The sequence below is a fragment of the Chroicocephalus ridibundus genome, chromosome 14 (assembly GCF_963924245.1).
Source record: "Chroicocephalus ridibundus chromosome 14, bChrRid1.1, whole genome shotgun sequence".
Taxonomy (NCBI): domain Eukaryota; kingdom Metazoa; phylum Chordata; class Aves; order Charadriiformes; family Laridae; genus Chroicocephalus; species Chroicocephalus ridibundus.
Genome location: NC_086297.1, coordinates 7061739 through 7073782, shown reverse-complemented (window position 1 = coordinate 7073782; position 12044 = coordinate 7061739). Strand labels below are relative to the sequence as shown.

Here is a 12044-nt window from a genome sequence, read left to right as displayed (position 1 = left end):
CTTTTTAACATTCCCACAGAAAACAGATGCTTTCTGACCATAAATTGAACCTTAAGTTATACTCCAATATTAACATATTTGAACAAGTTACTTGCAGTAATTTATTCTCTACAGGGTTTTCTCAAGAACTTAGTATTTTAAAACACTGGTTTAAGAAGGTAACTGAACATATTAATAGGAATAATTACTTGCTCAGAAGAACACTTATTTTACTGTTTACTCTTGTTTACTTTCTATTAAGTCTCTACGCAAGTAAAAATAAGATTAACTGTTAGCCTTTTAAAATCTACAAGTCACATTACTTAGACTAATTACTGTAAACGGTCTATGTGAGACGAGTAAAAACATTGACAAAGATCTCTCAATACATCATTAAAATTTTAAGATCCCAGAAGATAAGTTTCATTCAAGCGAAACATCTTTTTTGTAGTGTTAATCTTCTCTTCTTTCTTTTGTAAAAAGAAAATAGAAATGAGATCTAAGACATAAAAAAGATGTTATGAATAGCAACAATGTCACAATTACTTTTCCAATTTAATTAATGAATAGTGATAATTATCAAAATATGAGCATAATGAAGAGACCACTGAAAGCAAAACATGTCAAGACTTCCATTAAAGGTGCAGTACCCACATTAAAGGGTTGATTATACAAAAATAAATGATTCTCTACGACCAAATGAATGAGAAGAGCAAAGCTTGTAGCTACTGAATACAAAGTTTATATGCGTATCTTGAAATGCAGAAATATGCAGTGAAAGCAAAAATAACCCCCATAACCTGTTGCTACTAGTAGCCCTGCAATAACTTACAAGTCATTTGATTATTCTTTTATTATTTTTCTATGTCATCTTCCATGTTGAACCAAACTCTTGTGCTAAATAAAATTTGAAAATTAAGATATTAAAAATGTCAAAAAGTTGCAGTATAATGCAAGCCCTCCTCATTATTTTCTTTAATAGATACCTCCTCCCGCTTTCATAGCCCACAATCCATTGATCGTTTTTTTTCCCTAAATACTTTTCCCTACATTATGCCCAACTCTGATCAAGAATCGTGATCTGTGGAGGACAACAAAAGCACTGTCTAAATAAGACATATAATTGGTTATTTGGATATGCTGCTAATACCTTAAGCAAAGGCTACACAGAGGTCAGGGATACAATCTGAAATCCACCAGGCATGTTCTTTTTCTTCTCTACCCCCAGTATTTGTAGAATGCTTCTGCAGGTACAAAAGTAATAACAGTTTCCATAATTTGGCTTGCCTCTGGCTAATGTAAACCTAAATCCTTACATTTAGATATTTACTGATACTATTCTTCATTTGTCCTTGTTATACAGCTTTTAACTACAATCCTCCATAATAAAAGCTACCGCTAAACAAGAAAAGTTACTTGAAAAAAGGGTAATAAAAAAAGCCAATGGAAGTCATCTGACTGATCATCTTGGAAGTAAAACAGATGCAGGTGCGCAAGGTACTCCTTTTTTAAGTAGTCTCAGTGATTTGCCTGGAGACAAAGAAAGACTGTGTCTGGTGCGGTGTCATTTAGATTCCCCAAACATCTATAGAGAATGGAGCAACATGGCCCAAAGTATGCGCAGAAGTAGGGTGAGTCTCTCGGAACAGTCTCCTCCTGCAACAGGCTGGCTATAGGCTCTTTTTAAAAGCAAAGCTGTCCAACAGTTGCATTTCAGTGCTTAAAAGATCATTTCATATGCGTCGAAAATGCAGAGTACTCACGTATGCTAAAGAAGCACCATGACTTCGCTAGAGAGCAAAACCATTTCATACTACACAAGATGAATAAGTCTGAAATCTTCTCCTGTGCTTATGACCGTACAAGAGGGGAAAGAGTTGTTTAGTGAGCCTTACCAAGATCTTTGATAGACAAGAAGTTTTAGAGCAGGTGCCTGTCTCATCACTAATCTTACACTAATTCCATGCAAAGCCATATGGGCATCTCATGCAACATGTCTATGTCCTAGCTACAGCTCCTAAAATCTGAGGCAGTACACGATGCTGAGGAATATGCATGCAATTATTAAGTTCTGACTGATATCAAATGAATTTTTAACGTGTTATCAGGGTTATGCCCTCCTCTTCCCCAGAGATTTTAATTTAAACACCTTTGGAGAATGACAAGGCTACATCACCAATACAACTGATTTTGTCCAGCCTCTCCAACATTCAGAACTTTGAAAAGCTCCCCCAAAATGATGATAGAAAACATCGGGTGTCAGAAACCAAAGAACACAGGTGTTTCATAGGAACTCAGAGATCTAACGACACAGAAAACTGAGACTGTGCATGTCTGTGCACTACATAAATGCGCTTTAGCTGTAGATCTGCAGTAAGAGAAAAAGAAAAGCTGTGCAGAAATGACCACTCCAGAATGCTCTCTCCTGAGCAAGACTTATCTTTTGCATCAAAGACTCTGTTAAAAGACAGGCATGCACATACAAGTAGCAAGCTGAAGTAAAAATAAAGGAGTTCTTCAGAAGCGTTGAGAGGTGCGCAGAAGAGTCAAGATTTGTTCTCAGGCTCTAAAGGTGGCAAGTAGGTTACTGTGTCCCATTCTGTTAACGGACAAGAGAAACTGTCTGGGATGTATTCCACAGTCAATGGGAAGTGCAGATACGGCAGCCTACTTAGACTAAAGAAAGTTTAAGGGAATGTAAAATCAATCAAATCTGAAGGTAAATCTATCAACCTAGCAATTGTCCTGCCAGGACAGCATAATCCAGTTTGTCTGGATCATGTTGCTACAACATATTTGTTAGAAATAATTTGTTTTCCTGCTACATTATACTGCCATATATATTAGGAAAAGGGAAGAGAAAAAACCACCAGATCCTTGAAGTTGACTTCTATAATTGAAGATTGATTACCTTACAGAAACCATCCCTAAATAAGCTCAAAATTTTAATCTACTTGCTCAATATTACTGATGAGTTTAAGATTTTTTTCCCTATTTACTCATATAGATGCACAATTATACTGTCAATACTTAAACCAAAAACACGTTTTGCAGCAAAAACAGGGAAAAGATCAAATTCTAAAAGGACAAACTCTTTTCACATATATTTTCTATATTAGTAACCCACAAAATTTCAAATAATGCTTACATCTGAAGATCTTTTTGCAGATAACTGTTTTTCTGACACAAAGGCAAAAATCACTCCTTATTTACTTGTACAGTTACTTTTTCTGCAAAAGATAACGCACACTAACTTCCTGCTTATATCAAATATTCCCACATCCACGTTACCATTCAGGTTTACGGACTACATTTTTGTATTTTAAAACTCTGCAGAGCTCCCCTGTGCCTTTGTGCCTCAGTAGCCTACAACTCATCATCCTATGAAGTTCTAAAACAGTTGCGACCCTTTTCTATGATTAATTCAGTGATGTGGTGCATCAGTGAGAATGAAAAGCTCTAACAGAAAAAAGAAAACCAACCAAAATTTAAAGAAAAGAAAAAAAAATAAGAAAAAAAGAAAAATTGATGAGTCAGCACATTACATGCCAGACCATGCTTAGCTCCCCACCCGGTCTGTCATTTCCCTCTGCAGTAACAGAGGCTGCTGTGGCTAGTTACCTGTTTTGAGGCTGGGACTGAACTCTCGGCTAGTCCTGGGAGGCTGGAAGGCCTCCGGGGCTGTCTGTGCTGGAAGGGTTCGATATGGAGGAGGAGTCAACTCGTCATCACCAGAGAAGCTCCTCCGCACCTCACCTGTCATGGGTGGGCTGGACAAACTGACAGGTTTCTTCCCAACTGGTATCTTCCTCTCTAAACATCAAGTCAAACTAAAATAAACGCTTGGGTTAAAGTGCATTAGGTAACTCAGACTGTTCACTGAGAAATGGCTCTGCTTCATATTCACTGATTCTGGAAGACAAGGGCCTGTTCAGTGGTACCATCCAGTTATTATTGGGAATATTGTTCTCAGCCACACTTTAGTTACTGAATTCTATACAGACTGGCTGGTAGGACTTTCATTGCATTGCTTAAAAACACAGTCCACTTATTTCATACCCTATCAATGAAACACAAATGCCATAAATTGCTTCTGCTGCAGCTACACTGCACAGTCAATATACAATCCTCTGGTTGGACACTCAAGACATACAGGCTCAGCTTGAAACTGCAGTTGTTTCAGTGTGTGTGCTTAAGAGATAGAAAGGATGGGTCTAAGGAACCAATACAGTCCAGACAAAGTTTATCACCTCCAAAAACATAGTTTAAAAATGCGTGCTCTTAATTACTTTAGAACGGTGCTTCTCATTTTTACAGTGCCTTACAAACATCAATGAGCGTTTTGGTGCTTAGAAAAAGTACCTTCAAAAATGCCTTCAAATTATTGAACATTGCATTCATGAAAAAGCATTATGAAAACATTTCCCATGCAAACTATTAATGTGTTCCTCCTTTATCACTAAGACGCTCCAATTCTGTGCCCGAGGAAACTTCTCTACGATATCAGGCATGCAAGCACTAGAATACATCATCTCCGCTGCTTTCAGCTATACCAGAACTACGGTTGCTAATGCTGAAGTATTCTCAGCACTGTCAGATAAAGACATGACAAACAAAAGCCTAGCCCTGAATAGAAAAGGTAACTAGATTATGCATATGCTAGAGATGTCACCATGCTTAAATATTTTTACAAGACGACTTCAGGATGAGCCTTTTAGAGAGATAACACTGTTGTCTACAGAATCCTGGCTTTTAAAACGTTGAGGTAACATTATCATTTCAATAACCCTATTCCATATATACACCTTTCAGAAAGCAGGTAATATGAGCAGATACTGCCTGCTATATTATTAACGAATTGTCTAGGCAAACTGATAAGTTACACTTCAAGTGTTCACCTGCACAGCTTTCTGACCAGTATATGAATGACTCAGAGACATTCTGGAGCGCGCTGTGAGTACATATGAGAAAAATATGCAAAAGTAGCACTTCTCTGTGCTAAAAATAATCTAGTTTAATTAAGACAAATACAGAGTTTCTTGTTAATCAGCTGTGGTTACCGTGTGTTACTATGAAGGCATTACTACTGCATTATACCTTTTTACAACTGAAACCCTTTTCCAAATAAGACTTTCTATTTATTTTTATTGTGAAAGTGCTGAACGATAAAAGGCTACAGAAAACGTTTTTAGTGTTATTTCCTGTGACTCAGCACATGTTTACTCATAGTAGGTTATGGCAACAGCAGGCAGCCAACAGTAACTTTTCATGACCTGGTTCTCTCATCTCCATTTGATAATTAAGTAGACTTTTTAGTATTGAGTAAACAGTCCAGAAGAGAAACCCAACAGAAGTTCTTCCTTGTTTCCATAGCCCACATTTACACTTCAGGCTACTGAGAAATGAAGAACAAATTCCACTACAACAAATCTCCATCCTATGGCACAAGATAAAGGGAATTTCCCTTCCAGTGTTTCTGTCACACTTACTGTAAGAAAGGTATCAAGAAACTTCTGCATAGATATTAGCTGGAAGGAGAGGGATGAAGTAAGGAGCAGGATGGTCTAGCACAGCTTGCTAAACAGTATCTGCTCAGAAAGTCCAGAATTATTCAAGAATAGGTCCTACACAAAGGTAATTAATGATCTTTCCCTAGCTTAAGGCAACAGCACTCACCATTTTCTCTAGATATTCTCAAATCAGCAGGTTTTTTTGTACCTGAATTCTATTTAAAAAATACTGATGCAAGATTCTGAACACGACCTGGATTTTACCATTTATTTCCTCAAATAGCAGAAAGGAGAAAAACAGTGCAACGTTTGAGACACTTAACAAGCGGTTGTAAGAACTTCGCAGACACCCGTGGCACTCACTGGTCATCTGCTTTTTATGTACGAAGACCAAAATAGCAAAGGTTGCCTTCTGCAACGACTAGTGAAGAAGGTTCTACTCTACTCACAATTTAGCAGGAAGACAAGACTTTTATTTCCTCACATTAGTTCTACACAACTGTAGCACAGCTCTTCATTTAGGTCAGTTTTTTTATCACAGGCAAAGCCCCAGATAAAAACAAAGTTTTAATCTCATTTGACACAATTCTCAAAATTGCTGCAGGAAGCTAGGGTAGACCTAGCGCATAGTTTAGCTTCAGGTCCTACTCAGAATGAGGATATCTTTTGTTCCTATCCCAGGTCAATAGGCCCTCCCCTAGCAACTAGAGCAGGAGCAGTTACTTCACCTTGCATAATTCAACCTAGTAACTGGTCCATTTAATCAGACTTTACAATGAGCGTCAGACTCATCTAGAGTTCTTTTCCCCTCACCATACTATTATTAAATCTTTCACCTCACCAATACTTTCCTCCCATACCTATTCCGTTATCAAGGAACATTGGGCAAAGGCACATGACAGTCCTTAGAAATCAGCATCATCTTCTGGAAGCCTCCGATTGTAGCATTGGCAGTAATATTGAAGTCATCAACATATTCAATGCTTTGTAAGATAAGGCTGTCCAGAACTTATAAAGACTACATACGGATTCACCATCAGGAAATATATGTTACTGAGAATGGCTGCAACGCAGCTACACCTCACATATATAGAACAGCAGTATGGATTTCTACAGCCTCCATATGTCAAAGTGAGTTTTTAAGGGATGGTGGAAAACTATCTTTCAGAGAATGTGCCTTAACATTTTAGATTTGTACTTGTATGAGTCTCAGAGCAACAAAACTCTCTGGAAACAAGTCTAAATAAGTCAAGATGACACAGATTCTAATGGTAAGAAAGGCCTAATGTTTTCACTTAGAAGAGTATTTCACATAATAAAATCTCTCCTAATGTCACATTAAGGACTGTTAAACATTAGTTAAGTTTGCTGTCTTGCAGGTAAAATAACTTTCAACAACAAAACTGTTGATTTGATTGAGTGGCTGCTAGGCTGTCCTATTAAGCAGGGGCCAACTCAAGATGACAGATTATAGACCCTTTTCTGTAGCCGATCTGCCCATACGTCTGCAGTGTAAAATACTGCACCTTCTTTCCAACTCTCCTCTGTTTCCAAGAAAACACCAAGAGAATGAGTCAGCATAATGATTTGATGCTGCAAACATAATATGCATAGTTAAGCTGTCTGGAACTAGGCCATCTACTTCTATCAAGACAAACTATTCATTCTCATGAATTCTTCCCCCCCTCAATTGCAATGGGTTCTTCTTACAAAAAAAGATACTATAAAATCTTGAGTTAAACATCATTAAGAATTGTGTAGCACTTAACAAGATTATAGGTTTACCCTATGTTCTCATTTACCATGTTATCTCTTGCACATACATTTTTCTTGTACAATGTCTGTCATGTTGCTGCTGCTCTTCACTCAAGAGGTAGCTGCCTTTCAAAATTGTCAAATTATTGGAAAAATGGATTAAGAACCTCTGGAATAAAACTGCCATATGAAACTACAATATTTCTTAGAGGAGAGAATACAGATGGATCTAAATTCCAGAGAATAATGGGAGAAGGCACAAGGTCCTCTTAGGATTGGCTGCCTCTGCTCTCTTTATTTTACTGATACAAAAACAGATTTTCAGGTTAAACCAACAGTCAGGGAAATAAAAATGTGGAGGAATGCAAAATGTGCATTTATGCAAGTTCAGACTGGTTGTGAATTTTGAAGATAATTTGATCCCAAGGGAAATAATTACTATGGAAACAACCTGAATACTTCAGATTCTTTAAAATGTCATTACTATGTTTTATAGTGACAACAATTGTCACATACAGCAATGCTATTTATAAGATTATTTTCAGAAACAATAGAAGTTTTATTTACATACAGCTTCACACAGATATCTCATCTAAAAAACTGGCAAATACGTCATTTTTTTGACTTAAAAAGGAACCAGCTAGATGGTAATTTGAATTTCCTGCATCTTGTTCTTTCTGATCTTATTCCTACAGGTTCTTATTCCTACACCTGTGTTACAAAGAACAGAGTTAAAACTGTGCTGATACCTGAGTATTTTCTGTAAGGCAGTATACCTACACAGTCAATGTATTATTTAACTAAAGTGATGCCCAAATACCAAAAATATTGTAACTGTAGTCCACCTACAATTCATATAGATTATTAGCAACAAAAACCCTGTTGCAAATTATATAAAAAAAGGTTATTCTCAATGAAAAAGTTCCTTTTATGGCATACTGCACCTTTAAGCATAACACCTGTTTACACACAAACATTTCCAAATAGAATAGGGGCTTAGGAAGAGACCACAAACTTTTTAAAACAACAGGAAAAGTGCAAACATTGTTTTGTCACCCACTTTTCTTATGTCCTTTGTATTGTTGCGATTTAGCTTTTTTCTTCTGTTTTGATGAACTTGACTGGCTATCTCTTGATGCTGCAAAAAAATTAAGAATTCAAAATTAGAGTTTACTATTTTGGAAAAACACTTCAGAATGCGTCAAAGCTGTTCCCAGTTACAGAATTTCTCTGCAGTGACTGAATGAAGGCAGAATTCCTTTATTGTGGGAAACACCTCCCATTAAACTACTACAAGTAACTCCTATAACCCTCCCATTAAACAACTACCAGTTCCTGAAATACAGTTGTCAAATATTATTGTATAACTTGACAGGACAAGTCTTGATATACTAAATAAAATACAGCCTTCTCACATAAATAGCTATGCACACGCTGAATTCCATCAATTTTTTTTATGTAAAGCATATAAATTTAATATCTTAAAGCAATATAAACTCTCTGTGATACTATCCAGAACTGACAAGTGAGTAACAGGCTTTTTCCCTGGATTAAATGAGCATCTTCCGGCATTAAAAAAAATAGTAAGTAGCCACAGAAATTCCCAGAAGTACTTTAAAAGTCAAGGTGGAAGAGATTAGAACTGTAGACTTCTAAGCATTGTCAAGAATTTGTTCTGGCTTTGTTATGCCTGTGACCTAACTTGAAAAGGATGAAGTAGGAAAATCATCTCCCATGAACAAGGGTCAGTAAACAACTGTTGCATTATTTACAAAAACAGGAACTTACATTGTGGCGCTGGCGGCTGTAGTTGATATCCAGTTAGCTGACACCATCCCACTGGATAGAGGTCTGGGGACTCGCAATCTACCCACTGATCATATTCATCTTCCCACCCATCAAAGTGTATCCTCAAAAGACGATGGATAATGCGAGTTACTGTGGCCACACATACCAGACGAGGTTCCATCAGATCAACAGCCTCCAGTTTCATTCCAACATGAAACCCATGGTTTGGAACTTCCTGGAAAAACAAACACAAGCAAGACAAATATCAGTAAACAAACATGTTAATTAAGATGGTTTAAGCACAGTGTTGAAATGAATATTTCAGACAACTTAACATAGAAAAATACTAAGTATTATTTGTGAAGTTTCATGTACCCCTGTATTTATTTAACATTTCAGAAATATTCAAGCTTAATATACTCAAATGGTTCTTATTTCTAAAAGTCTCCATCTTAGTTTTTCAAAGTTGTATTTAATGAAATGTGTCAATCCCATGGACTATACAGACAGAAATTTAAAGAAAATACTAATTACAGTTTAAATATACACATATAATGTTTATTACCTTATTGAAGAGCTTTACAGGTGCTGCTATTGAGTCAGTTTCCCTGAGGTAGTCAAACCATTTAAAAGGGAGTTTTGCATAACCTGTGAATTTTAAACAACGTTTTCATACATCAACTGCAAACATCATGCATAAGAACAACAACAAAAATAGTATATTGGCACTGTGTTATGGCTAAAAAGACCACAAAGAAGCAAAACATTAACATCAGAAACTTCCATTCTCTGAGCTTTGGTCTAAGGGACAAGACAGTTATCTGGACATTGCCCATTTGCAACAAACAAGATGAATGAACCTCTGGATAATATAGAAAGTGTCATTTAATGTTAAGATTAATCATTCATACTTGAAGCTGTCCACGTAGATTCTTGATCTCTACAACGCCCCACACAAATGACCCAGAACAGATCACATAATTAAGCACATCCAGTGTCTTTCCTGTGGGGAAAGAGCTCCACTATTGAAACACTTGAATTGTTATGAATAGAGTGGTAAGAACAAGCATGGATACATAAATAAGGCTAAAAATAGCAATAATATGGAAAATTACAGTATTTTTTCTTTTTAATTTCAAAAGCTATTATAAAGGGAAGAAATTAATATCTCAAATATATTTAGCTTTTGTTCACCTACAGAATAAGCATAAAACACAAAGGACTTTTTTTTTTTTTTTACTTTGGGCAACTTTTACAACTGCTTAAACCAACAATTCTCAAATTCTAGCTACGGAAATTCTAGCAGCTTGGAAGACTTCTTTGTGGCAGTATGCAGTGCTGGACTTTCTGAGAAGATTGCAGCGTAGTGGGCATGGCATGGGGAGCTATGGGAAAATGCTGGGTCTCCTCTAAGGCAGGACAGAGAGCTCCCACTGAGTCATAGCTCCGTCCTGCAGGGCCAGACTCATCGGGGAGCTACCGTTCACTGCCCCAAACGCAAGCCCATTCTTGAAAATGTCTAAGCATCTTCATCTTCTACTGATTTCAGCAAGAGATGAAGATGTTTGGAAGGAATAAGCTTATAAAGTCCAATATTTCAGAGCAGTTTATTTAAGTTCTCCACATTAATAAATGTAATTTTGAAAAAGAGTGTTCACATTAGGTATGCAATACCCGCAAGAACAAATGTAGCTAACAATTAATAAGGGTAATAATGGATCAGTTCTGCATATTAATGCTTTTCTTAATGCACAGTTCCTCTGTCCAGACCAATACATTTGTATGCAAGCCCTTTAACTAACTTCTCACCACACACACACTAGAGACATGTGCACGTGGTCCTTGTTAGAGTAGTCGGAATTAAGAAACTGTCTATTTTCAAGCACAAAATTTGGAAAGCAAAAACACCTCATAAGAGCTAAGAAGCTTTGATCACTTTGATCCTATTAAATATGTTAATGTGCATTATGGTCTGTATTTTACTCCTGTTAATTCCTCTTTCAAATTAGACTATTGCATGAGTGATTTATAATCTCCTCTCAGTGGATGACACAGGACTGTTACGGAAAACTACAATAAAGGAAAAATTTAAACGTAGATAAAGAATAAGGTTGCCACAATACAAGAAACACAGAAGTATCATAAATCCGTTAACAACAAAATTCACATACTATTGTGTAAGTAATGTTTAAAGAATAAAGAGGAAAAATTTCATCATAGGATGGAGGTTGTTTCCTATTCTGTATCATCAATTTAAGGTATTTAATTCTAAATTGATTGATATTTATTGATATGCATGCTTTTTCTTCCACAAAAACTTTTCCTATTGCAAGAGGCTCTTGCACCACATATTTCTGAGGGGTGATTATGCCTATGAATTTCTAAATTCATATTCACTAAATTCACTAATTCAGCAGCAAATTCAGCACTAATGCAGCAAATTAACTAAATGAGTTGACTGAAAAATAATAGTAAATCTGTCCAACTGCGCTTTCCACGTACGTAAAGATGACAGATTCATTAGTGTACAACAATGAAAATGATATGAAATTATTTTCTTCATGTTGCATTACACTGTCTTTGTAGTTATTACCTAGAAAAATAATTTAATAAATACAAGTAGAAGCCTGCAAGAATAAGAATGGAGAAAAAAAATCCATAAAAAAACACCATTATCTGCTGTTACACAGATAGTTACAATCCTCTTTATAAATTGCTAGACCAAGAAAATAAAATGGAAAATAAAGGCAATACAGTCTTCTGTAGGCATACATGCTAGTGGACAGACAGCTTTTTCCTCACAGAAGGGACTACACAGCATACAGCTTTAATGGCTACTTCCTCAAACCTCAAGTTTGTACATATTCTTCAAAAAATTGACTGGTATCATTGCAAATTAGCCTGAGTCTGAGATTCTTTACAATGTTTGTTAATCCTTTTTGTGACCAGGACTACCCAAGCAATGACATATTCTGAACAGTCCTTTTAGTGACTAGCATACTTCCCATTCAC

The 12044-nt window shown here is 36.3% G+C and overlaps 1 protein-coding gene across 9 annotated transcripts in view; it reads right to left on the bottom strand.

The window, feature by feature from the left end:
- Positions 1-12044, bottom strand: part of MBTD1 (mbt domain containing 1) — a 38310-nt gene that overhangs the window by 4152 nt on the left and 22114 nt on the right. For all 9 annotated transcript variants that reach the window (XM_063352570.1, XM_063352569.1, XM_063352561.1 and 6 more), the window contains 3 exons: positions 9598-9680; positions 9033-9267; positions 8305-8382 (listed from right to left, as the gene is read on the bottom strand). In XM_063352570.1, coding sequence (XP_063208640.1) covers positions 8305-8382; positions 9033-9267; positions 9598-9680 — 396 coding nt within the window. The remainder of the gene's footprint in view (positions 1-8304; positions 8383-9032; positions 9268-9597; positions 9681-12044) is intronic.